The sequence below is a fragment of the Pogoniulus pusillus genome, chromosome 1 (genome assembly GCF_015220805.1).
Source record: "Pogoniulus pusillus isolate bPogPus1 chromosome 1, bPogPus1.pri, whole genome shotgun sequence".
Lineage (NCBI taxonomy): Eukaryota > Metazoa > Chordata > Aves > Piciformes > Lybiidae > Pogoniulus > Pogoniulus pusillus.
The window spans coordinates 26,469,795-26,494,833 of NC_087264.1; the positions used below are offsets into that span (position 1 = coordinate 26,469,795).

The 25,039-nt window shown below is 54.2% G+C and overlaps 1 protein-coding gene across 3 annotated transcripts in view; it reads right to left on the reverse strand.

Annotated features, from left to right (window-relative positions):
* Window positions 1–717: 717 nt before the first annotated feature.
* The window catches only part of DGKZ (diacylglycerol kinase zeta), a 45,011-nt gene continuing 20,689 nt past the window's right edge, over window positions 718–25,039 (reverse strand). For 2 of the 3 annotated variants that reach the window (XM_064145434.1, XM_064145426.1), the window contains 30 exons: window positions 24,315–24,423; window positions 23,683–23,778; window positions 22,809–22,886; window positions 22,431–22,487; window positions 20,709–20,777; window positions 20,257–20,328; window positions 19,836–19,952; window positions 19,672–19,743; window positions 19,341–19,436; window positions 18,978–19,060; window positions 18,419–18,479; window positions 17,912–18,025; window positions 17,364–17,504; window positions 16,580–16,658; window positions 16,248–16,303; window positions 15,151–15,213; window positions 14,849–14,922; window positions 14,632–14,743; window positions 14,126–14,325; window positions 13,714–13,814; window positions 13,510–13,589; window positions 12,018–12,087; window positions 8,992–9,032; window positions 8,233–8,417; window positions 7,677–7,708; window positions 6,886–6,929; window positions 6,376–6,496; window positions 5,817–5,853; window positions 5,422–5,521; window positions 718–2,938 (listed from right to left, as the gene is read on the reverse strand). In XM_064145434.1, coding sequence (XP_064001504.1) covers window positions 2,822–2,938; window positions 5,422–5,521; window positions 5,817–5,853; window positions 6,376–6,496; window positions 6,886–6,929; window positions 7,677–7,708; window positions 8,233–8,417; window positions 8,992–9,032; window positions 12,018–12,087; window positions 13,510–13,589; window positions 13,714–13,814; window positions 14,126–14,325; window positions 14,632–14,743; window positions 14,849–14,922; window positions 15,151–15,213; window positions 16,248–16,303; window positions 16,580–16,658; window positions 17,364–17,504; window positions 17,912–18,025; window positions 18,419–18,479; window positions 18,978–19,060; window positions 19,341–19,436; window positions 19,672–19,743; window positions 19,836–19,952; window positions 20,257–20,328; window positions 20,709–20,777; window positions 22,431–22,487; window positions 22,809–22,886; window positions 23,683–23,778; window positions 24,315–24,423 — 2,677 coding nt within the window. In that variant the 3' untranslated portion in view covers window positions 718–2,821. Of the gene's footprint in view, window positions 2,939–5,421; window positions 5,522–5,816; window positions 5,854–6,375; window positions 6,497–6,885; window positions 6,930–7,676; window positions 7,709–8,232; window positions 8,418–8,991; window positions 9,033–12,017; window positions 12,088–12,373; window positions 12,419–13,509; window positions 13,590–13,713; window positions 13,815–14,125; window positions 14,326–14,631; window positions 14,744–14,848; window positions 14,923–15,150; window positions 15,214–16,247; window positions 16,304–16,579; window positions 16,659–17,363; window positions 17,505–17,911; window positions 18,026–18,418; window positions 18,480–18,977; window positions 19,061–19,340; window positions 19,437–19,671; window positions 19,744–19,835; window positions 19,953–20,256; window positions 20,329–20,708; window positions 20,778–22,430; window positions 22,488–22,808; window positions 22,887–23,682; window positions 23,779–24,314; window positions 24,424–25,039 lie in introns of all 3 variants that reach the window. The other variant, XM_064145417.1, reaches the window with a different exon arrangement.

Below are 25,039 nucleotides of genomic sequence, written 5' to 3' on the forward strand. Positions count from 1 at the left end.
GCGGTGGAGGTAATGCCAGCCTTGCTGCTGCAACCCCAGTGCTCAGCCCTGGAGGCAGGACCCCAGGGCTGTCCTCTAGAACTGGGAACGGACAGGAAGAGACGCCCACCTCTCTCATCCCCAGCGGAGCAGCACGGCTGGGGACAGCTCACCAGAAAACAAAGCCGACAGAAACATTTTGTGATCTGGAGGCTGGATGCTGCTGTGGTATCCACCAATAGCTGCACAGAGGAACCAGAGCAGGGCAGGAACAGCAGGCTGCCAGTTCCTGACTTGTATTTCCAAGTCCTTATGGATCACTTGGGATGGTGGTGCTCTTTCTCCCTCTCCCACATTATGCTGAATATCAATGTATGCCACAGAAAGGGGGAGAGGGTCCCTTGAGACAGAGACCCTCTATCCAGCAACTGTGCCAGAGGGATGCTGTGCAGGAAAGTGGGCAAGGATCTGGCACAGCAGGGAAGTCACAAGTGTACCTCCAGTCAGGACAGGAGCAGAGATCTCAAGATACAGCCTTGCATGCACCATGGGTGCAGCCCTTCAGAGAGATGGGCAGGTCTCTTTGCCAAAAAGCAGGCACCCCTTGTCTTAGTACTCACGTTTTGGGATCACTGCTCTTCCCTGCTGTAAATCTGACCCTGGAAAACTCACATTGCTATGGTTACTGATGGTCATCTTCTCCTTCACATTCTTGCAGATGCAGTGAGAGCCAGGAACTAAAACATCCATCTCTTTATTTCAATGGCAAGAAACAACAACATCCAACCAGTCCAAGTTGAAAAGCAATGGGAATGCAGGCTTGCACCAGGCCCTGGGCCTGCTGGAGCCAGCAGCCTCACAGAGTTACAAAAATACAGTCCTACAACAGCATCTAGGAAACACAGACCCAGGTATTGCACAGAACCCCAGAGCCCTCCACGGGCAGGGCAACCAACACCCCCTCTGCCTTCACCGGAGTACAAGCCAGGCTTGGAATTGCACAGCAACTCAGCTCATGTGTGCACGGAGGGGCCAGGCGAGGAGGGGGACAGTGTGTCTCTCAACTACCTGTACAAAAACTGCAAGGGAAGATACAAACTAGGGAGAAAAGGGGAAGCTGGGGCTGTAAACGCCTCTGGGCTAGGCTGGGGCAGGGAAGCTGTTTGGACCTCTGAGAAGACGACAAGCACCTTGTCTGTCAGTGGCTTGTAAGCAGTGCTGATGGGAACTCCAGGCACTGCTGGAGCATCCCAGTTCTTAATGTACTGGGATGCTGCCATTAACTGCCAGCGTTGCTGCTGGCCCCTGGCACTGCCCTGTGCCTCTGCTCCCCACCAGAGTATCCCCTGTTCTCTGGGGGAACTCTACCCACTGGCCAAAAAGCCTGAAGGGTATTCTAGTTCTCTACACTATCCTCAAACTCTTTTTTTTGGTATTGATAGTAGGAGGGATGAAAACAATGCCACCCAACACTATCCAGTGGGCACTGCCAGGTGTGAGTGCACGTGGGACCCCACGGACCCCACATGGCAGCAGCATCCTCTCCTGGGGCCCAAGCTGCAAGCAGCAACAGGCTTTGCATCCAAAGCCAAATGTGCCAAGCAGGTCTGCAAGGCTCAGAGTCATCAGCTCTCCGCTTCTGCTGGCACCTCCTGGTCCCAGAGACAGGAAGTTCTGCAAAAGCCTTGTTGAAAGGCTTGCTTGATGCTTCTGTGGATGCTCAGCACCCACAGCATCAGCAGAAACTATTGGTTGTGATACCCTGTGCCCAGGGCAGGCGGCAGGTGAAATGCCATTCCACTGCAGGCATGGCTCAGGGCTGGGGCCCCTGACAGTTCCTATGCATCAAAATCCCTCCTTCTGCTAAAACTGGAGAGGGCAAGCTGGAGGCCTACCCAGGGAGCTTGTGTATGGGCTGTGCGAGCTCCCAGGTTTTCCCTGAAAAGCCTGACACCTTGTTTGGGTGATGCCAAGTGCAGCTCTCCACCCTGGCTACGTGATGCAGTGGGCTCTCAAAGAGATGCCCAGCAGACACTGGGTATGCAGGCTGCCCCACCAAGGCCTGCAGAGAGAAGGATGGTGGGAGGGCTGGGTAGCCTTTCTCCATGTCATCCCTGCTCTGGACCAGATTTCTGACTAGCTGAGTACTAAAGGCAGTGGCTGCCCTGCTTCCAGATGCAGCAGTTCCCAGCCTCCAAAGAAAGGCTGGATGCATCAGGGACTTCTCTCCTGCAGAAGGCCCTAGCAGGGCAACAGAGAACCGAGCCAGCCCCAAAATCAACAGGAGAGGAAGAGGCAGGGGCAGTAAGTCATGGTGCTTCCTTTGGGGCAAAGTCTGAGGCTCATAGCCTCTGCTGTCTACTCATACAGCCTGTTCCTCCTGCACTGTGCCAGACAGGAGAGGAGGAACAGGACATGAACCTAGTCAAACATCTAAGGAAGGGGCACTGCTTGTAGGAAGGGAGCAAGCAACAATATCCCACAAGGGTCATAGGTAGGAGCCTGTGGAGGGGGCACTGGCATCACTCCTGTGCACAAGGGTGACTGGGGACTTCATCTTGGCCTGGCCCAACAAGGTTGTGGGATGGAGTCCATCTAAGTCAGGGAACTTGGTAGATAAGGGGCAAAGAGGGGACACACACAAAGATCCAGGCTTCAAAGCCCCAAATACCCACTGTCCTCATAAACAGAGTCCCACCTCAACCTGGAGCAGAGCTCTGCTGTCTCCATCTCTGGGGAACCAGGCTGACATCTAGGGAGGGCTGGGCCAGATTCACAGCTCTGCCAGTTGGCAATTGTCCTCGTCCTGCCCGAGCTGGCCTGGGCTAAGGCACACCGAGCACTACACAGCTGTCTCCTGGTCCTCGCGCTGGATCATCTGGTAGTGCTGTCGGTTCTCGAGGTAGGCAGCTAAGTCAGGGTCGTTTGCCTTCTCAGCCCGGTGCTTGGGGGTGTCTCCCTGCACAAAGGAGGCAAAAGATGTCAGAGCTGAGCCCTGCCTAAATGCTGCCTCAGCACCCAAAGCTGCCCCTATTCCCCCACTGAAAAGGTGACTGCAGCTGGGTCCATCAAAGCCCACAGTTAAGTCCTAATGCGGGCAGTAGCTGAACGCTCACGTGCTTGCCACGGAGCTAAAGCAGACTCCTGAGGAGTTTGACTTTGCCACAGTACTGGAAGCTATCCCCTGAAGTGCCACCATTCCCTGGCATGGGCCAGGGCAGAGACCAGCCTGACCATCACCAGCTCCCCGACAGGAGACAAAGGTTGGTCTTTGTGACCTGTCCTCACCAGCCCTTCATGAGCAAACAGAGGTTGGTCCTCATGACTCGCTGTCGATGAGCCCTCTGCGAGGAAAGGAAGGTTGGACCCCAGGACTTGCCACCACCAGCCCTCTGAGAGCAGACAATGGTTGGTCCCGATGACCTGCTCTTCCCCGGTGCTGGGGAGGCAGGCAGGAGAGGGTGAGGAATGAGGGGTATGTCTGGGGAATGCCCTGGAATACCAACCCCCTCCTTCCCTCTAGCAGCCTGGCTAGTGCTCCGGCTCCCGGAGGAGGATCACATTTCACCAGCTTATTGCAGCCATCTGGACTGTGTCCACTAATGAACTCCCGCACTCCATAAAAAGCAAATCTGTTAACAGCTCCCAGCTCCCTCTCCTCTCCCCTTTCCCTCCCCCTGCTCCTCACTTCTCCTCACCAACCGCCCAAGCTCTGCCACACTGCTAAGAAAGGCCAGGGAAACCTGGCACTCTGCCTCTGCCATTGAAAACTGGCCCTGGAAGGGATGCCCAGCCTGGCCAGCTTGTCCCCTGGCAAACAGCAGGGCATCAGTGGCTGTGGTGGGGTGCCAGGGCCTCCAGGGCAACCCTCCAGCAGCAACAATGGTCAGACACGCTGCCCCTCTGCCAGGCCTGTATGTGGCTGTAGACAAAAAAGCCCACTCATGCGTGGCCATGGAGAAAGCCCCTCTTTTGTACGTGCACCCTGAGACTGGGCACGTCCTGCAGCCCCACACACAGCCCCGGAGAAGGCACAGAGGCAGGAGGACGGAGATCACTCTGTGCTTCTATGCCAGCTCTCCTCGGGGGCCTCCTCCCCGCAGCTCCTGGATGCAAGCGCTCATTTAACCAAGTGGGGGAAACACCAGAGGAGGAATTGAGTTTCTCTGCTGCTCCCCTGCAGCAGCCCCGTTGCAGCGCTGCCTGCCCGCAGCCTGAAACCGGAGCTGCCCGGGCCCCTCTGCCCGGCCAGGCTGAGTCGCGCCAGCTGCTGGGCTCGGCCCCTACCCGCGGCGAGACCAGCTTGTCCCTAACCCTGCTGGGCTTAGGCTGGGCTTCCCAGAGCCGGGGGTTCCCAGCTGTGCAGGCAGGCTGTGACCCACAGCACAGGCATGGCCAGCACAGAGAGGTCCCAGACAGCTACAGGTCCAGGCAGGTGTTTGCACAAGCATGCACAAGCCCACACAAGCCCCACCTGCCAGGGTGGGCATCATGACTGAGCTGGGCTCCTTTTTGTGCTGGCAGGTTGGGGGCTGCTCCCCTCCTTCAGGCAGATGAGAGGGATGGGGGCAGAGAGAAGCCATGCCCCAGGAGATGTCTTCTCTCTCTGCCTGTCAGCTGAATCTCCAGCCAAGCCAGTTCCAGTATGGGCACTGTATACGGCCCAAGCCTTAACCAGGACCAAGGAGGAGCAATGGGGAGCCAGAGACTGCCTGTACAGCATTTCCCTGGCTGCTGGCAATGGGGCTACACATGGTCTGAGGTGGTCCCAAATCTTCACCGGCCCCAGCAAGTGTGCACCTGTCAGATGGACCCCTGTCCCACGTCCCAGACCCACGGATTGCATGTTCTTGGCTTGCTCTACATCTCTTCCACTACAGCCCATCACTTCCAAGCCTCCACCAGACAGATGTGACCACCTCCTGTACCAAAACACAGCCTCAAGCCCTATTCCCGTGACTCCTCTGCTGGGGCTGACAACCACTGGGCACCAAGGCACGTCTCAGCTTGGCACTGGAGAGAAAGGGTTGCCCCTGCCTGCTCCCACTGCCTCCAGGCCACCTTCACTCTGGGAGAGGAGCTCCCAGCACACCCATCACGGCCACCAGAAAGGGACAGTGGGGGTGGGGAGCCTTGCAGATGGGAGGGAACTTGCAGCAAGGTTGTCCTTGATCTGACCCCGGAGGGTGGGACGGGGGAGATGGGGATGAGACATTCCAGCCCCTTGCTTCTAATTTAATAAAACAACAGGGAGAGAAGCACGGGGAGGAGAGAGATTTAACCCCTCTGCAGCTGGGCTTCACTGGCAAGCACGGCTGCTTCAAGTCAGCTCCTCTGCGGCTGCCAAAGAGCGCAGCCAAAGCGCCCTCGCTCTGCTCTTCTGCTGGCGCTGCCAGCCTCCGTGTCCCCCTAAAGCCCCACTGCTAGCCCTTCCGCTGTCACCTGCAGGTCCGTCTTCATGAGGGAAGCCCCAGCCTCCACGATGTAGTGGCAGATAGTGCGCTGGCGTAAGGCTGCAGCCTGGTGCAAGCTGGTTTCACCACTGAGGAGGAGAAAGCAGGAGATGTGAGATGTCTCCCCATAAATGGGGACAAGCAGCATATGTGGGTGGTGGCAAGGGACAGCAATTCAGAGGCAGAAGGAGCTGATGGTTGGTTGCGTGCTTGTGCAGGCATCCCTGGTGGAGGAGGGGGTGCTACTCGGGGATGGCCAGTCCAGAGTGGACTGGGAACCCTGGCTGGTAGCTAAGGCAAGGTGGCAAGGCCATCTGGTAAGTGCTCAGATGACTGATCCCTCACAGCAGGTCTGGCCAGCAAGTCAGTCAGTCAGCAACTTACTTCTCCTCCTCCGTGGCATCAAGAATTTCTGAGGGGGCTGTGGAGAGAAAGACAATGCAAGGTGAGTGAGACCTGCCTGCGTGGCAGAGACAGACTCACCTCCCCAGCTGCATTCTGCATCTTTCCATAGAAGCTGCTATTTCCATGCTGCCTACAAAGGTCCTGGCTCCAAAAGGGCCACCAGTGGCATCTGAGCTCAGCTGAGCCCAGGGAAGGAGAGTTGTGGATTTACTACAGGGAAGTACCTAAATAGAAACAAAGCAGCCTGCATTTCTGTGGGGGCTGCCAAAAACAACAGGTCAGCTACCCTGAAGGCAGAAGTAGGACCTGGACAAATGTTTCCCAGAGATGTGCTGGTGTCTGCCAGGATGCAGCAACAGCCATGGAGGCACCCCAGTACTGGCAGATAGATGTCAGGGAGAGCCCACACACCAGGATTACAAAGCAATCTCAGAGGGAAAGCATCTAAGCCCAGGAGCACCCACTCCAAGCTGAGGGCTGGGAGTTTTTTGGCTGCTAGGCTCCTTTGCTAAGGGTGGAAACTCTGGCCCCAGCTTACCATTCTCGATGATGTACTTGACGATGTCCTTGCTCCCTGACTTGACAGCATGGTGCAGGACGGTTTGACCCAAGGCATCTCGCACCATCAGGTCTCTTCCAGCCTGGTGCAGCTCCTGGAACTACAGGATTGCCAGGTTGCTTGGGATGAGCTACCTTCCCAGCTCCATGCCCCAGTCTCTAAGCCCCACCATCATGTCCTTGGAGTGCCCAGCAGGTTGTGTGGATATCTGCCTGGCAGGGAGCTTTGCCCAGCTCAGCCATGCCACTAAGTCCCTTCCTTCCACGTCTCACAGGAGAGGAACAGGGCTTCTCTCCAGGAACCTGCCTGGTTTCCAGCCACTACCATTGGAGAAAGGCCCTCAGCAGGAGCTGCTCCATGGCAGTCATGGAACACAGCTGGCTGGGCTTCCCATAGCCCAAGGAGGGGCACATCAGTTGAGCAGGCTGTGGGGAGTGCTGCCCAGAGACAGCACTGGCTGCTGATTCACTGCACAACAGGAGTGCCTACCTTGCTGAAGTTGCCACTCTTGGCAGCTTCTATCAGAAGGTCATCTGCAAAGAAGGGGGATGGGTTGGAGTCAGACAAGTCAAGCTGTAATGCTGGAGACAAGGGTTGGGCATGGGAGGTGTGGAGCAGTCAGCTGGAGGTATGGCATGAGCTTCTTGAGGTGCTAACTCCTTGGTCAGACTGGTCTTGTCCACCTTCAGGAATGTAAGGGACCAGCCAGGGGAAGGAGTGAGACATCACGTAGGTGGTGCCACAGACAGACCTCTCAGACCCAGGGAAGTGCATGTGCAGGGGGAGCAGTCTCTGCCCACGGGCAGGATGACTTGTGATGGGAGCTGGGAGCAGACCTCCTGGGCGTCAGCCAGCGGCCAAGACGCCTCTCACCCATGACTCACTCACACTTCCAGGCACTGGGCTCCACTCAAGCTCCAAGAAACTCTTTCCATTTGCTCAGCTTGGTGAGGCCCCTGACCTTGTGTTCTCACCTCCCCAGCTCCTGCCAGCCCTGGCAGAGACAGACCCCTTAACCCAGCCTGCAGCACTTGGCTCCAAAAGTTGGGGATTAATCCCTCACCACTTAATTTCCTGCACAGCGGAGCTGGGAAGGAACCTGGCCAGGCTGCTTCACAAATCACTGTCAGATCTCTCCTGCCCACCTTTTGCCTGCAGTGCTTCATGCTCCCACCTAACCTCATGGGCAGCAGGGCAAAGCACAGGCAAAAAATCCCATGGTGGAAACCCTGAAGAGTGGGACCTGAGAGAAGTGTGACAGGGAGTGGGATGGAACTCACCTTTGTTTTGGGGGCAGCATTCAGGCTCAGTACTGAAAGAGAAGAGGAGGAGGTGAAACTAATCCTGCCGGTTGTGTCAGTGGATCACCCAAAAAGACAAGGTAGAAAAGCCTGCTTGTGGCACTGTTCCATGAGGCAGGAGTAGAAGTCCCTTGGAAAGGGACTGCTACTCTTTAGCCATGCCATCTGCTTCCTCCCTAATCTGGAGTCTTCTCCATGCCCATTCCCATTCCTACTGCTGACCCTAGCCCTGTTGCTCACTCATACTCAGTTGAGCTGAAAGATAGCCATGCCCTTTGCCTCACAGGCCTGGTACTGGAGCTTGACCCCAGGGCTGAGCCACCTGGTGATGCCCCACTGCTTCCAACAGCACTGGCAGAAGAGCAGGGAGGAAGGGAGGACAAAGTGGCGTCTCACCCCTTGGTCTAAGTCAGGACTGAATTCTTGCTTGCTTACAGGCACCTCCCTGGTAATCTGGCCCAGGAATCAATGCTGTGATGGTTCTCCCATCGCTGCCCATCTTTCCTGAGCTCCAGCACCCCCATTCCAGACTCACCTGGGGGCAGGAGAGGAAGAGGAGGAAGATGATGGGAATGCAAAATGGTGCTCAGTGGGTGTGGCAGAAGAGTCCACCAGGTCAGGCATGGCAGGAGAGGTGCCCACAGTCTGGGTGATCACTAGCTCTGGGTCCAACACATAGAGCTCATCCTGAGAGATCTCTGTCACATAGTTGAGGTGCTCCTGAAAAACACAGGTCAGGTCCCCTCAGAAGCCACTTCTGCATAGCTCCATTCCTTCCTATTTCATGCCTTGCAGCCCACTCACTTGCTCAGCAGGCCTCAGTAGGGTAATGGTGGCTCAAGAGTTCTGGGATCTGTTCCTGAAAAGCCTTGGCATCCTCTCGTCCTCTTCAAGCTTTCTATTGCCTGCCAACTTAGCAGATGACCTGCACCCCTTATCTCTGTATCCTCCTCTCTAGATCATTAGGGAAAGTATTTAATACTGGGTAAAACGACCTTAGTTGGTGTGTCCCCTGGCCAGCCTTGCTATGTTGCTATTCCTTACCTGCTCTGCTGTATAGTCCTGCAGGCAGTGTGCACCCAAGCACCTCTGTGCACCCATGGGTCCTCCCTTTCCTACAGGAAGCTGGAGGTGCTGGGGCTGGTCCTGGGCTAGGCTCATCCCTCAGGGGATGCCACAAGACAGGGCAGCAGTGCAAGACCTGTGTGTCCCTGAGGCTAAGCTTGTCAGAACATGGGACACCCAAGCACCTTCCCACTAGGCCTGTGAGGATGGAAGATGAGACTCCACTCACCTGAGCACGGTCTATCCTGTAGAACCGATCGGCTGTGGTTGCTGTAAGACAGAGACAGAGTGAGACAGGGTGATTCTTGCTGTGAGATGAAGGAGACAGACACTTTCTCCCACCAAGGGGACTGGAACTGGACTGGAAAGTGAACTATCCAGCCACTTTGTGGCTTACACAGAGGGCACAGCAAAGTGACCAACACCTTCTGGCCAGGAGCAGTCCTTTTCCTTCAGGACCCTTTATCTAAGGGGGCAGCCCCTTGGGCCTACAGACCATGCATGCAGGACATCTCCTCCCCAGTGACTCCTGGCAGGGAGGTGAGAACATGCCTAGGTGATACACAGTCTTTCTAGGGACTCTGAGAGGCTCCAGGATTATCCTGAGCAGGCAAAGCTCACAGCTGTGCATCTCAGCAGTCATCGACTCACACATTCATAGAATGGTTTATGTTGGAAGGGACCTCAAAGATCATCTAGTTCCAACCCCCCTGCACCAGGTGAGGAACTGCTCCAATTTAACATGGTGCACCTTCTGCACAGCACTGACAAATGAGGGGACTAAGCAGAGCCAGGGGAAGAGAGAGTTCAGCCTTCCAATGATTTGAGTGAGTAAGGTGCCATAGACCATGAGGCCACATGAGAGCTTGTGACTGCCAGACACAGAACACACCACTATCAGCTGTAGGTCCAAGCCCTCATCTCCTAGGATGTCAGGAGACCTTCAAACAAGCCTCCAGCCTGTTGCTGGTAGCAGCCTGAGTGCATCGTTTTACTTATCTCTCTTCCTTAGGGGAGAGATCACCACAATGGGAGAGAAGCTCCAACATCAGTGCCGTGCTGGAGTCAGACTCTCATAGCCACCGTGCCCAGGGAAGGTTGGGGACTTAAAGACTCACAAATGGAGAGCAGGACAAGTAAGAGCACAGTGCCAGGGTAAGTGGAATCCCACGCAGGGTGGCATTTCCCTTGTATCCCACCAGGCTCCTGGTGCCTACCGAGGTGAGGTTGCTGCAGTGGGGCCTTTGGATACTTGGGGAATTCTTTTCAGAGTGGGGAATGAAGCTCAGGCTTCTTTCCTGCCGTATTTTCCTGAGCCCAGAACCTATTGCTGGGAGACCGGCAGGAGAGGAAAGTGTCCTGGTACAGCAGTTCTGGTAGCAAGACCTGGGAGCAGCAGCAGCAGCTCCACATGCAGGGCTGCAACCCTGAAGGTAGAAGCTACATCCTCTGTGCCCAGCATGAGGCTTCTCAGGCCCCCTTTGCAGCCCATGGCCGTGCTCTGCTGGGAGGGCAGGGGGATGAAGTGTCCCTAGCGGTCATCTCACTCAACCAGCTTCCAGATACAAAGGGAGAGCTCTGGAGCCTCTTGGTCAGTGAAGGCGAAAGGAGAGGAGAAAGATACTTTCAGGAAGGGGAGGAGCAGCCTCTGGAGCCCGAGGAGGAGCCTGCTCACACCACTTGGATGCTCACAGTGAGCCTCACTACCAGTATGCTGGAGCCAGGGGGCCCCCTGCCTGCTTGACACAGGAGAGCAACCCCAGCAGTGTCGCAGTGATGGGACAAAGGCAGCTGAGCTCTGCAGGCAAAAGACAAGCTGATATCCTTTGCTTCACTGCTGGTCAGCAGCCAGAGACCCAGCCTGGGCCAAAGCACTGCTGGAAAGCACTGGCTGCAAAGACCCCAACACCCACAAACCCCAACTTCCAGGTTGGAGATTAAGGGTCTGTCTCCTCACCTCCCATGTTCATAGAATCAGAGAATGCTTTGGTTGGGAAAAGTGCTTAAAATCATCAAGTTCAACTGCTAACCCAACTGTTAACTTGGCATTTCCAAATCCACCACTAAACCCTGTCCATAAGCACCACATCTACAGCCCCTTCAGCAATGGAGACTCCACCACCTCCCCAGGCAGGCTGCTTCATGGCTTAACAGTGAAGAACTTTTTACACCCCAGCACAGTCTGAGGTTCTTTCCTATTGTCTACTCACTTGTTACTTGGGAGAAGAGACCAACTCTCATCTCACTACAGCCTCCTTTCAGGTAGTTGTAGAGAGCAAAGTCTCCTCTCAGCCTCCTTTTCTCCAGACTGAATAACCCCAGTTACTTCAGCTGCTTCTTGTAAGATTTGTGCTCTAGACTCTTTGCCATCACTGTTGCCCTTCTCTGGACACACTTCAGCACCTCAATGTCCTTGTCGGAGTGAGGGGCCCAAGACTGAACCCAGTATTTGAGGTTGTGGCCTCACCAATGCTGACTACACAACCACTTCCCAACTCCTGCTGGCCAAGCTATTCCTGATATAGGTCAGGATGCTGTTGGCCTCTTTGTCCACCTGGGCACACTGCTGGCTCATCTTCAGCAGATTGCTGACCAATACCCCCACCAAGTCCTTCTTCACCATGCAGCTTTCCAACCACTGCCCCCCAAGCCTGTAGCACTGCATGGGGCTGTTGTGACCCAAGTGAAAGACTTAGCACTTTGCCTTGCTGAATCGCATACAATTGGCCTTGGCCCAGCAACCCAGTGTCTACGGGTCCCTCTGTAGAGCCTTTCTACCCTCAAGCAGGTCAACACTCCTGCCCAGCTTTGTGTGGGCTGCAAACTTGCTGAGGGAGCCCTTGATCCCCTCACTCAGATCACTGATCAAGACACTAAACAGAAGAGGCTCAAATACTGAGCCCTGGGGAACGGCACTTGTGACCAGCTGCCAAGTGGATCTATCCCATCACGTTTCCATGATGGTAGCTCTGTCATAGTTTTCCTGCTGCACAATGGCTTCCAGCTATTGTTTGCTGTCACTGCTGCATGCACTGGTGTAGATGCACTTCAGCTGGGCCTTCACCACCTTTTTGAGGTGAGAAGTCCTAATTATCACACAACCACCCTCAGCCTCTTCCATGGTTTCTAACACATCAATAACCCTTGTGTCTTTGCTGCTGCATGGATCTCCCTCCTCTGCCTCCACTGAGATGGCAGACCTTGCTAGCACACAGTCAGACACAGTCAGCACTCTGACAGGAGAATGATACTCACAGTCCAGGAAGCACCACTTGGGTGACAGCTTCTGGGATGACAATGTCTTTGGTTTGGCTCCGTCTCCCTCCTGTACAAAAAGAAAAGAGACAGAAAATTCATGTCTCTTGGCACCCCCATCCCTGCCCAGAGCACCCCTCCTGCTTTGGGAGGTCCTTGCAGACACTGAGGACCACAGGTACTTGGATGGAACGGAGAACTTGAGCACAGGCACAGCACACACTGATGGCATCAGTATGGGGCAGACTGGCGCTGACACAGGTGACTGGAAAGAAGGGTGCCAAGAGGTGAGCCCAGGAGACTGGCATGGTGGACATAACAGATGGGCCCAAGGGACGAAGTGAGGCCATACACACCTGAAAGAGCAGATGCTCTAAAGCAGAGAGCTGTGGAGGGAAATCCTGCAGAAAAGCAAGGTGTGCTGTTACAGCCTTTGTCTGGGTTTGTGCCCCCAGCCCCTCTCTCACCCCATTGCTGCTGCTTTACACACTGCCTGGCCAAAGCCTCTGCCCTGCTCCGAGGTCGGAGCAGAGTGGCTATCCAAGGAGAGAGGAGAGGAAAACCATGAGGAACACCAGCCTCAATACAGATTTGAGGTGGAGGAGGTTGCAGAGACATCAGTTTGCCAGGCTGATGCCAAGGGAAGAGTTACCCTCTGAATCTGGAAGCTGACAGCCATGTATCTGCCTCAGTGCCCTCACCAGTGCCTGGGCAAAAGGTGGGCAGGGGACAGGCAGGTAGAATAGGCAGAGCAAGGAGCAGATGTGCCATCCTGAGTAAACACCTCTGCCCCTCAGCACTGCAGGATGCTATGCACGTGCTGGATGGGTTTCCCTGAAGCACAAGAGCCAGCTAAATGGGCACTGAGGTCCCTTCAGTATTCTAGTCGAGAATCAGGCTGAATAGTGTGGCACCAGGAGACACACTGCAGGCTCAGAAGGCACTTGATCACCAGGAGGGAGGGTTACATGGCCCCTGTGCACGTCATGGACATGTGTTAGCACATTGGCAGCAGCACAGAAGTTAGTACTTGCAAATGAAAAGAGCTGGAGTGGGGACAACTCTAATCCAGGCACCTGGGAGGTCAGAACTGTGCCAGCAAACACAGAGCCTGCAGAGGGCTGAAGGAACACGGCACAGCAAACAAATGGACAGAGGAAAGGCCCAAACACTGAGGGGGTGATACCCCCCATAAGATGTGTCCTGGCCTTTCCACTGCCCTTTCCCAGCCCTACTGTGCTACTGGCACTCTGGATCTGGAGAATAAGGTCAGAAGAGCAATACTGAGAAAGAAGCTGTCAGAGAACAGGCAGCAACAAGCCTCCAGATTGGGATCCTGCCTCCACCATGTGGTGAAGGCAAGCTGTAAACTGCTGCCAAAAGCAGGAGCATGTGTGTTGGTGTATGCAGGTCATAAAGGCTCAGAAATCCCTTCCCAGAGCCCTTCCATCCATAGCATCTGTCTGTGACTGCTTCCCATGCAGAGGCTCACCTCCTGCAGCCTCTCAATTTGTGTCCGGCACAATTCCAGATCGCTGTCTCCTGGAACCACGATGATCCCCAGCGGCACAGCTGCACAACAGGGCACAGAGACACAACTCAGGGAGCAGCCTGTGGACCACCACCTCACAGAGCTGAGCTAAGCTGAGGGCACTGCCAGACTCGGGGACTGGGGCTCACTCAGCTGGTCACTCACAGGCTTCCTTGAGCTTCTCCTTGTCGTAGTGCAGTGCCTCATAGTCACGCATGCTGATTCGGCTCACCCTGATCCGCAGCCGCTCGGGCACCGGCTGCTGGCTGCATGCAGCAGGGAAGGAAAAGAGAAAGGATCAGGAGGTGGCAGCCTGCTTCCTCTTCATCCACTTGCCCCTCCACCTCCAAACCAGGCAACAGAACAGTCTGGGGTGGGGAGCTTGGCACCAGCAGCTTCTCCAGCAACAGGATTTGTCCATACTTCTGTGACTCTTCCCAGTCCTCCTTGAGGGAGGATCAAAATGTGTCTGGGAGCGATGGAGCAGTCCTTCCCTTCCCCCTCTCCCTGTCCTGCTCTTCCCCCTCTATCCCTCCTGCCCTTGAGAGGAAGCATCAGACTCATCTAAGGGACTTACTCGTTAAGCAGAGGCATAGAGTTGCGCCGCTTGGTCTTCTGCACCATGTTGGCTTGGTTGCGCAGGGAGATATGGATGCAGGAAGCTGCCAGTTTGCAGGGCTCTCCATCTACCTGCATGGGGATGGCTTTGGATGTGGTGAGTACCACTTGTCGACACTGGCACAGCCGCTCCCCGTGGCCACCGACCTGCAAGGCAGCCTGTGAAAGGGTCCAAAGTGAGAGAAGAGTACAGACTGAGGGGTGGATGGAGAAGCATCCCAGTCAGATGATGCAAGTGAACCAAATTCTGAGGGTCTCAGGCCTGATCTCAGCAGGATGGGATCCACAGAGACCAGGATATGAGAGCATCTTGTCTAAATTTCAGAGAGCAGACACTGACATACAAGTCAGCACCACAATTCCTCAGGAGAGAATTTGTGGGGCTGGTGGGCTGGCTGACACCCAGTCAATGGGACCAGTTGCTGCCCTGGTTGATAGCTACAACCAGCAACAGCATCAACTCACCAGGGATGTCATGGTGAAGCCAATAACTTCAATGCAGCCATCATCATGGCGCTGTGGCTCAAAGTCATGGTGTTCTCCAGGGTTGCCCCAGGGCATGGTGCCTGCACAGTACCTGGGAAGGGATGGCAGAGGATGCATGGACAGACACCCCAAACCTGGGCAGAGTTCGGCATGGGTGTGAGGAGCTCAACACACGAGGGCAGGTCCTGGGGCTCACCTGGGGATGTTGAGGAAGACCAGACATTGAGGCTTCAGGTCCTGAATCTTGGAGGTCAGGTCTGCCCCATCACACTGCAGACAAGCACAGAGGTGTTAAGGCTGCTGGAAGGGAATGCCTGGCCCACCCTGCCCGCTTGGAAATAGCCTCCTACAGTGGCTGCCCTCCAAGCCAGGGGGAAGTTGATGCTCCCAAGAAAACATCCTCTCCCCAGCCCTGAGACAGTCAGTGCGCCAAGGAAGCACCCCCCACGACTCCAGAGCTCACACCCTCCCTGGCCCTGAGCATCCCTGCACACTCACAACCAGCTTGACGTGCTTTGCCAAGTCTTTGGAGCTCCCGGTGAGGAAGTCGGAGAACGCCGTCTGCCAAGGCAAGAGACAGTGTTAGTGACCAGCTCTTCACCAAAACAGGTATCCAGGAACCTTGGCATCCACCTCCAGACCTCAGCTGCTGAAAGGTGCAAACAGCCTCCTTGTTTGCTCACTGGAAGAATCTGCCCTCTCCTTTCCCTCTCCCAAAACAACTTGATGCATTCCTCTTGCTATTTTACCCAACAAAACCATCAAGGCACCTTCAGTGCCCTGGTATTCCCTTGCCAGCCCAGTCCTGGCTTTAGGCAAGGGGTGGCAAGGTGGGTGTCCCCAGCAAAAGCCTTGAGACATGAGACAAATTAAGTCTCAATCTGCCATGAAGTACCACAAAACAGAGCTGATGTGACTCTATCTAGAAACGTGACCCCATCCAGAGTTGCCAGGAGAGAGAGTATGGCCTTTGTTACCCAGATTCCAGGGTGCCCTTTGGGTTTAGCTGGAGTGAGACACAAACAAGAGTGACGCGAGATGGTAGAGAACAGCACTTGGCCTTTAGCACTGCTCATATATTGGTCACTCAGTCACCTGGGTAGAGAGCTGTATGGAGGACGAGGGGATGGATGAGCCACGATGACATTTGGTGGCATAATTAGTGAGGGAGTATAAAATAAAAGACCAAAACATTGCAAGGACTCTATAGAAAGGTTCCTTGTTCCTCTTGGGCGGGGGGGGCAGCCTGCCTCCCCACAGCTCCAGGGAGGTCATGCCTGGGTGACCATCCATGAGCCAGAGAACAAGAACAATAGTGGCAGGAGATCAAGACAGCAAGCACACGGCAGGCCAGAGAGCAGGCTGTGCCGCCAGCCGCGCTCGCAGCCAAAGAGGAGCTGCGACTCCCACGGCCGCAGCCTTCCTCCAGCAGCTCCCCAGCCCTGGGGAGGCTCAGCTCAGCTACACGTGAAGGCCCACGTAACTCGGATACTAAACTGGAGTTCAGGGTGCAGCCAGGAGGCAGGGCCATGCCCGTGCTGCAGCTGATGCTCAGGCTGCTAGGAGGGCGTGCTCAGATACCCTGCACAACTCACCCCAGCGTAGAACATTTTATTCCGAAAACGGCTGTTGAACTTCTCTGGGTTGGCCTCTAGGGAAAGGCAGAAAAAGGTCCAGGTCATTGGCCTGCACATGGAAACACTTCACTTGCCAGCTCTTCCCAGACACATCACTCCAGCCAGCCTCAGCCAGGAGGCAGCCCCCCAGCTCTCTTCCCATGCAGATGCCCCTCTTTAGCCTCCACTTGCTCTTCAGTTTTCACCTGGGGCAATGCTCTCATTTCATTTCCTGAGGGATGTTTCACAGGCTCACCTCTGGAGCACTCAATCATCACAGACCCTGCCCCAGCCCTGCCAACCTCCTGTACCTCGAGATTCATGGAACTCCAGCGTCACCCGTGCGTCAAAGCCAAGGCTGAAGTAGTTATTAAAGACATCCAAGGGGAGCTGAAACAGGAAGGAGGAATAAGGAAGAGGCTGCCAGCAGGTGGCCACAGCAAAGCTGAGGTCAGGCTACGGCAGAGCCATATGTGGTGCTCACAAGGTGGAGGAAGCCTGCTTGCCTTCTACCCAGGAAAACACAGAGGTCACCAGCCTGAGACGATGGACTAGTCCCTGGCTACTAGGGGGAAGGGATGTGGCCCACTGTGCTCTCTGAGATGCTTGCCAGCACCTGCATTTCTGCTAGAGGGATGTGGCCCAAGATGACACACTGCTCTCTGAGATGCTTGCCATCACCTGCATTTCTGCTAGAGGGATGTGGCCCAAGATGACACACTGCTCTCTGAGACACTTGCCATCACTTGCATTTCTGCTAGAGGGATGTGGCCCAAGATGACACACTGCTCTCTGAGATGCTTGCCATCACCTGCATTTCTGCTAAAGAGGCAGCCTCAGAGAGTACTTGGCCTAAACCTGTTGCAAGCTGTGGGCATCTGTGGACACAACTAAATGTAGACACTCAGTTTTGAGCTTTATGTGAGTCACTATGAATGCTGTGGGTCACAGTCATGAGGAGAGGAATTGAAGCAGGCAGAGGGAAACACCAATCCAGTGCTGCAGGCCTAGGTGCTGGAGCTGCCCGAGCCAATGGGAGAAAGGAGAACGCAGACCCGCAGTGCAGAGAACAAACACAGAGAGGAGGTGTCCCACCTTGTCAGTGGCTGCCTCATCCTTTTCCTCAGGGTTCACATCAGGGTTTGGCTCCACATGGAGGTTCCATCGATCAAGCTGCACAATATTCCCATCTTCCACGTGCGACAGGATCTTGGACAGAGGCTCATCTGTGTAACCCTGGTGAAGAGCAGGACTTGGTTGAGTTTCCTACCTGCCTATGACAGAGGTACTCCAGAGACAGTGAGTCTTGGGAAGACATCCCAGAGCAAAAGATGTGGAAAATACAGATTCTGCTTGAATGCACAACAAAGCAGGACTTCAATAAAAATGATGCATCTTTCTTCTAAGACTCTCCCGAAGTCTGGGATAGTAACAGCTTTTGTTTATGTCCTAGGAGACCTTAATCCAACACAGAATTCAAATGTCATTAGAACAGGACATCTCAACAACACTTATTTGTTGGTCTGTATTTAGGGAAAGTAAAAACACCCAGCCCATGCAAATCTCCACCCATGTGTCTGGAAACAGAGTCAAAGTGCTTGGTCCCACTCTGTCAGCAGTGGGCTTTTGTGCTCACTACTTACCCCACCCCAGTTCAGTGTCCTGGCCAAATCATTCCCTGTCCCCAAAGGCAGGATGGCCACAGGAGGAGGTGGGTTGAGACGTAACTGGTCCAGAATGGAGAGTATCCAGCCCACCTGCTCGAGCAAGAGAGCACAAAGAAACAGGTGGTTATTTCAGGGACTGTTTTCAGTGACTTGGAGCACATGTGATGGTAGAGGAGCAGAGATGAGGTCCCCTTAGCTGCCACTAAGGCTCTTTGCAGTCTTTAATGCCAGTTAAAGTCTTTAATCCAGGAGACAGCAGTGAGGGCATGGTCCCCAAAAAAGCTACAAATCCAGACATGCCATGGACTAACGCGCCCTGGAGCAGTACACAGGGGGCCCACTGTATCCCCTGCCACCAGCTGTGTCACGGACAGAGTGCACACATTTTGTCCTGTTCTGGATTACAGTGAGGAGAGCTGCTGCTGGCGCTGGAAAGGCCTGGGGTGAAGGGCACTGCAGGCATGAAGGGGCTGAGGGACTCACCGTGCCATCTCCCCCGCATGCCAGGATCCGGAGGTTGTGGACCTTGCGGTACAGCTCCAGCCTGCAGGGAACAGCGGCGGTGAGGGGAGGGCAGAGGCACTGAAGCGCTTACACAGCAGCTGCAAGAGGTCCCTGCCCTCACAGAGCCCCTGGCATTCAAGTGTGTGTCTGTCTTCTCATTGCCCCAGCAGTTCTCAGTAGTGGGGCAAAGCCACAGGAGCTTTGGCTTCAGCAGCTCTTGCAGAGGAAGAGTCCATGTGCACACAGATAAACTGGAATGCAGCAAGCAGACAAGATTCATGTGATGGTCAACCGAACATAATGAACCAGGTCTGGGAACCTCAACTCACAGCTGGTCTCTTCACCACCAGCCTTAAGATTAGCCCAGCCCTCTGGTAGGAAACACTGTCTGACCACAAAGCATCCTACACAGGCCTCTCGAAGAATGAACCTGTTGGAGGTCTTTGCACAAGCAAGCTATGGAGCATTCTGCCAGATGTGTGAAGAGCTCTGGGGAGGGATGGGAGAGAGAAGGGTGCTGTCCCCCATCAGTACTCACGCCTCCTTGGGTCCACCCTGGCTGAGGTCGAACACTTGCCGTGGGTTGAGATACCACATGAAGGATTGGATGATCTTGGCTCCCTGTGGGGAGGAAAAAAACACTTCAGGTAAGAGGGAGTTCCCAGTGGATGGCAGAAGGTAGCCATCTACTGGGTTCTGCAGGCAGACCAAGACAACATCATTCTGATTCAGGCAAAGCCTGACCTAGGTGGGAATTATTAGGCAGCAAATGGACATCATGGCAGTTGTGCTGCCTCTTCTGCAGCTGAGACATCACCTAAACTATGAGGAGACCTCATCAGCAAAATGACAATGCCCTCACAGAACTGGCTTCTCACAGGGATGTAGGAAAAGACCATACCTGATTGCCACCGCTCTTAGGGTTCACAAACACCAGCAATGGCTTCATGAGAGGAGCTGGCATAGGTTTGATGACAAAGGGTTTCCACCTCCCTTCCTGCAAGAGACACTGCATGTCCAAACCCAAGGAAACACAAACTCCCACCTCCAGCTGAGCCCAAATATCACAGAGGTCAGGAATGGGAGGAAGACAACACCCCAGCCTTATATCTGGGATGTGTCCTGCTCCCTCCTCCTCACCTTCCTTAAGCTCAGCACAGACCCAGCAAAGCCCCTTTGTTTCCCAGCCCTGCTTCCAAGGCAAGTTCATTCCCTGTTCCCTCGTCTCTTACCTCGGCTCCCTTTTTGCTGGATTTCCGCTTGAACGACGTTCTCTTCTTCTTCTTACTACATTTCAGTGGATTCTGGAAAGAAAAGAGAGAAATCCAAGCACTCAGTGAGGAGCTGCTGGGCAAGCAGGAGTCATGACAGAGGCACAAGAGCTGAGGTGACTTACCTGGGGCCGCCGGACTCGTAGAATCCAAGTGGGAGGAACAACAACAGCGGCATGAGCCCCCAGGGAGCAGGGCTCTTCGATGTGTTGCAGCATGAAACAGGACACTTTGCTGTGATACTGAGGAAGGAGAAGGCAGAGAGAAGACTCAGCTGCTCGGTTTGCTGAGGACAGTCACCTTCTCTGCCTCTCTGCTTCCCCAGACCTGTGCAGGAGGTTTGGAGGAAATCCTGATGCAACTTTGTAATGGGAAGCTGACGAGGAGAAAGCTTCCCATAGGAGCTGGTATCTACCACAGTACAACCCCTCCTAGCAAGAGGAGCTCTTAAAGGCAGGCTACAGACAAGCAGCCTGGGGAGCACCAGGAAGAATGCCAACAGGTGTAGAACAGCCTGATAAGATGTTCAATGGGAGCTTTGCTTACCGCTTGCTTGCACCAGGAACAGCTGATGGCTACAATCTCTTTACTGTGGAAGGCAAACTTCTGCTGGAAACCCTGTAGAGAGAAAGAGGCTTAGGGAATTCCCTCACAGCTTCCTACCATCAACTGGACTTTCCCACCCCTAAAGAAGACATTAACAAAGACAAGCTCTAACCATCACTGCAGCACCAGAGAGGCCACCACGCTCTGCAGGGGCATCCCTATTGCTCAAAGAAAGCATGTCAGGAACTCAGGCCCCATCAGGACTGGCTGGCCCCAGGGGAAAACACGTCTACGTGGGAAGCACTTATGTAGTGCTTCACTGTGTGAAACAGGGCACACATATTTGTTTTCCTGCAGCCAAATGGGAATGGTGGGATGTCCCTGGTCCCCAGATCTCTAGTTTGACCTTAGTTTTCCTTCAGGCTGAGAAAAAAACCAAGATGCCCACTCACCTTTCCACACTGCCGGCACTTCCCTTCCTGCCGCCTTCGGTGCACCCAGTGATGCCGGACAACGATGGGCTATGGGGTAGGGGAACAAAAAGCAATGCTAAAAGGTGAATGAAGGGCCCAGTGTGTGATGGAACACAGGCAGCAGGACGAATGAAGCACACCAGCAAGCACTTCTGCTCCTGCAGCGAGCCCACTGCTCACATGCACCAGCCCCAACCCTCTAGGAAAAGGCTAACCAAGGGCAAGAGGCCAAATTAAGGAGTTCCGAGAAGATGGACTTTAAAATCAGCAAAATCAGGGAGAAGGAGAGAGAAACTGAAGACTAAGACACAGAGCAAACCCAGCAGAGAGCAGGCAAGCAGTAGTGCAAAGCTTCACTTTGGCCATAAATCACATCTCCATCCCTTAACATATCTGCCCAGACACCCACAGTGCCCAGGTGAAGAATATGCAGGTAGAAGGTGGGAAAATCCCCGGGGAAGGAGAGTTTGTGCAAGATGGAAGTGCTTGCAGATAAGCAGCATGTCAAGGACAGAGTCAGCCCCAAGCCCCCCACACCCACATCACCCTGCTCTTCATCCCAGGGAGTGTCCTGCCAGTCTGCCCCAGTTCCCACCTGCCCTGCCCACAGGGAGAGGGAGCAAGGCTGCTGACAGGTACCTTCTCCCTGCCTGCAGGCTTATGGTGAGGTCTGGGGCTTGCAGAAGCAATTGTGAGGAGGTCAGAAGTTTTATAATGAAGTACCACATTCCCTACATCCCACCCTCCTCTTCCAGCCCTCACTTGGGAACAGCGTTGCAGATAGGACAGCTAAGAGAGAAGGAGTGCAAGTCCACAGCCCAGCACAGCCAGGACCAATACCCTGCTCTTGGCAGCTTTTGGGATCATAATGGCACAGGCAGAAACTAGCAGGAGATTTGGATCAGTTCCTGTGTTGCCAGGAAGATTTGAAGTGCTGCTGAAAGCTTCGCCTTAGCAGGTCACAGTGGCATTTCTAAGCAGGCAACATGGTGTTTGAGTACCTATCCTCTACTATGTCTGCTGTGCCAGCACCACCAGTGCAGAGCTTAACAGAAGGGCCCATGACTGAGCCAACCACACCCACTCCAGAGCACTGCACGGACCACGTTGGCTTCACAGGCTGCAGACTGAAGCACAAAGTCTTCAGGTGCTTCCACTGGCTCAACTCAGCAGACATGTCCCAGGCCAGTGCTTATGCCCAGTATGTTAAAACACAGGTTAAAAAGGGTCCCACAGTACCTCCATGAGCATCTTCCACTACTACCTGGAGTACCTGTGGCACCCAGGTCAGGGATGAGTGATAAAACAGACGTGAGCCCTTTCTGCTTCCTTCCAAACTACGGGAGACTTGGAGGGCTGCTGTTTGCTACAGCCTCCTCCATGTGCTTACAGACCAGCACAAGGAGGAAAAACTTCTTCCAACAAATGCTGTCAGCAGATTCCCCCCATGCACATGCAGGAGCTTCAGAACATGCAAACCAGCAGATGCTCTGCATTTGCTGCCTGCAAGCTCACTCCTCACACCCAGTCTGCACTACTGCCTTGCAAAGAAACATCCCTTTTACCGTGCCACCTCCCCGAGCCAGGAGGCAGCAGGAGGCCTGCACTCTTATTGGCAACTTCCTGGCAGCATCTGAGTTTTTGCCACCAAACTGCAAAGCAGGGGGAGGATGTGAGCAGCATCCAAGGCACATCTCTCACCTCCCGTACGTTCCGGGATCCTGACTCCCTGAAGGAAGGCTTGCAGCGGAAATTTATCTGTAGATTGAACAGACAAGAGCAATCAGTAAATCCACTGTATCTGAAAGAAACCTCCTGGAGTTTACTACAGCAAGCCCAGAGCCTCTGGAGATGTTTGGTGCATGCCACAAAACTCCTTACACATAATGAACAAGTCCCAGCCTCATCACTAGATGGTCCTTTTGGGATTGTCTCCTCAGAAGGAGGGACTGATTTCCTCAGAAGGAACTCTGCAGTTCCCTAGTCCTCTTGTGTTTCACTACCAAAAGGAAGGGCTGCCTAGCAAAAGGCTGCTACAGCTTGGGGAAGAACAGACAGGGCCTAGCAGGCTCTACTCACTTTCTCCAGCTGCTCGATGCAGGGTGTGTGCACTACGATCTTGCAGGCTGCACATTTACGCCTGGAGAGAGGCTTTTGCTGGAGAATGAGAAAAGAGGAGGAAACATGCATGTGAAGAGCAGTATTCAGAGGCTGGCAAGCTCAGCCTCCCATCACACCTCCTTCATCTATTTCAGGGTGCAGAACAAGTCCTCTAGGAAAGTTAGACACAATGTAGATATCTTGAAGTGAAGGGATCTAAGCATGCATTTAGAATAGATGCTCTGAAATCTGGCACAATACAGGCAGGTGCTCTCCCACTGCTCTGTCCTGCAGTCCTTGGCCTCTTCTGACACCATCTGAGAGCAGCATGGAAGCTGGTCTGGAAGGCAGATGCAGGGCTCCCATGGTAAGGCCCATGGGCAGGCACAGGGTGGCATCAGTGCTACATATCCTGCACCACAAGCAGGACTGAGCATGCAAGCTGGGAAAGAGGACTGCAGCAACCCTGTAAGATCAATGCTGCCTACAAGGTCAGGAAGAGCCAGACCTGGGTCTCTAGTGCTCATTTTTCTCCTCTTCAGGAAGATCTTGGATTCAGATTTTTGCTCTAAGGGAGTGGGATCCCAACAGTCTCTCCCTAGAATATCACTGTATAGCCTCCAGGTGAGCAGCAGCCCTGCATTAGGTTCCCTTTGTAAACTGAGCACCAGCAGAAATTGAAGACACAGCCCTCCAGCACACAGAGGTAGGAGGGACACGCTCCCCACTGTGGCAGCCCACTAGATCCCCACATGTCCAACAGCAGTAGAATCTTCATGGTCTCCTAGCCAGGTGACAGCAGAGCCCACATCTGTGGCCCTCGCTGGGGAGATGGTGACCTCAGGTGACTCACCAGCAACTTTGCCATACAGTTCTGCTCCCCAACATAGCAGAAGTCCCCAGAGACGTTGGTCTCAAACCAAATGTGCTCCCCATAGACTGCAGTCTCCTGAAAGGCACAACATAAATATTTCTCTGAGAGCTCCCCCAGACAGGCACCTGAGTCCCTAAAATGCTTTGGGTGAGAGATGAGACAATGCACAATGCTGGGGGTGAGGGAAGCTGGAGCTAGATGTAGGCCAGGAAGCAAGATGCATTAAAAAACAGGGCCAACATCTGGACAGAGGAAACCTTGGGAAGTTGCTGCCATGGCCCACCTGCTGGAAACAAGAGGGCAACAGGGAACAACTCCAAGACTTACAGCCCAGGGGAGCTGTTTCCATCACATTCAGAGAGGAGGCATGGGGGCAAATTCAATCCCGACACAGCTTATGGCCTTACAGTGAGATTAAAACCTGCCAGACTTTGCCTATGAAGGATCAGGACCTTGCTCCTGTTGCTTAGCCCCAGCTACCTTGGCTTCCAGAAGCAGAAGAGCTGGCAATGGAGCAGCTATGTCATCCTCCCAGGAACCACCTGTACATGCACAGCCTCTCCTTGCAGCATCAATCCATGCAATGCCCAGCAAAACACAGTGCAACTTACAGTCCAGTCCACAGTGCTGCGTATCTGCCTCTCTGAGTCACTCCTCAAGGCCAGTGCAGGGTTTGGCTGGGCTACCATGTGCTGTAGGCTGGACTTGGCAATAGCTTTCCTGGAAGACACAAGAGGACTGGCTATTGGATCAGGGAAGGAGAAATATGCACAAAGCACAACCTGCTTCTAGGATGGCTGTGAAGCTGGAGCAGAAAAGCATCCTCCGTATCCAGTGGTTGGAAATGTGACAAATTTTCAGCACCACTGGCCAAGGAATACTCACTCCAGCAAAGCAGCACCACAGGAGGAAGATGTGCTGGATACACTGCTGATGGCTCATCTAAAGATACCCTGAACCCAACGAAAGGCACTGCCCAGGCCAGTTGGGTCAGAGCCCTCATGAAGGTCATGTCCATCGCAAAACAACCTGGGATGGTCCACCAAGCAGTGCTGGTGGGGCTGCCTTTGCAGAGACAACCCAGACCCCTTGCCCCACAGATGTTCCCCATAGCTCTTCTATGCTAAGGCATCTCAGAATGAATTTCTTCCAGATGCACTGGGGTGGAAGAAAGAAGCAGCAGAATTGGAGAAAGTGCACACCTCCAGCCCACAGCCAAGCTCATCACCTCCTTCCAGCTCCAGGCTGGCAGGAGGAAACACCTGCAAGCCCTCAAGGCTGCATAAAGAGCATCAGAGGCAGCGCTGGACCAACAGGGAGATGCTCAAGGGATGCA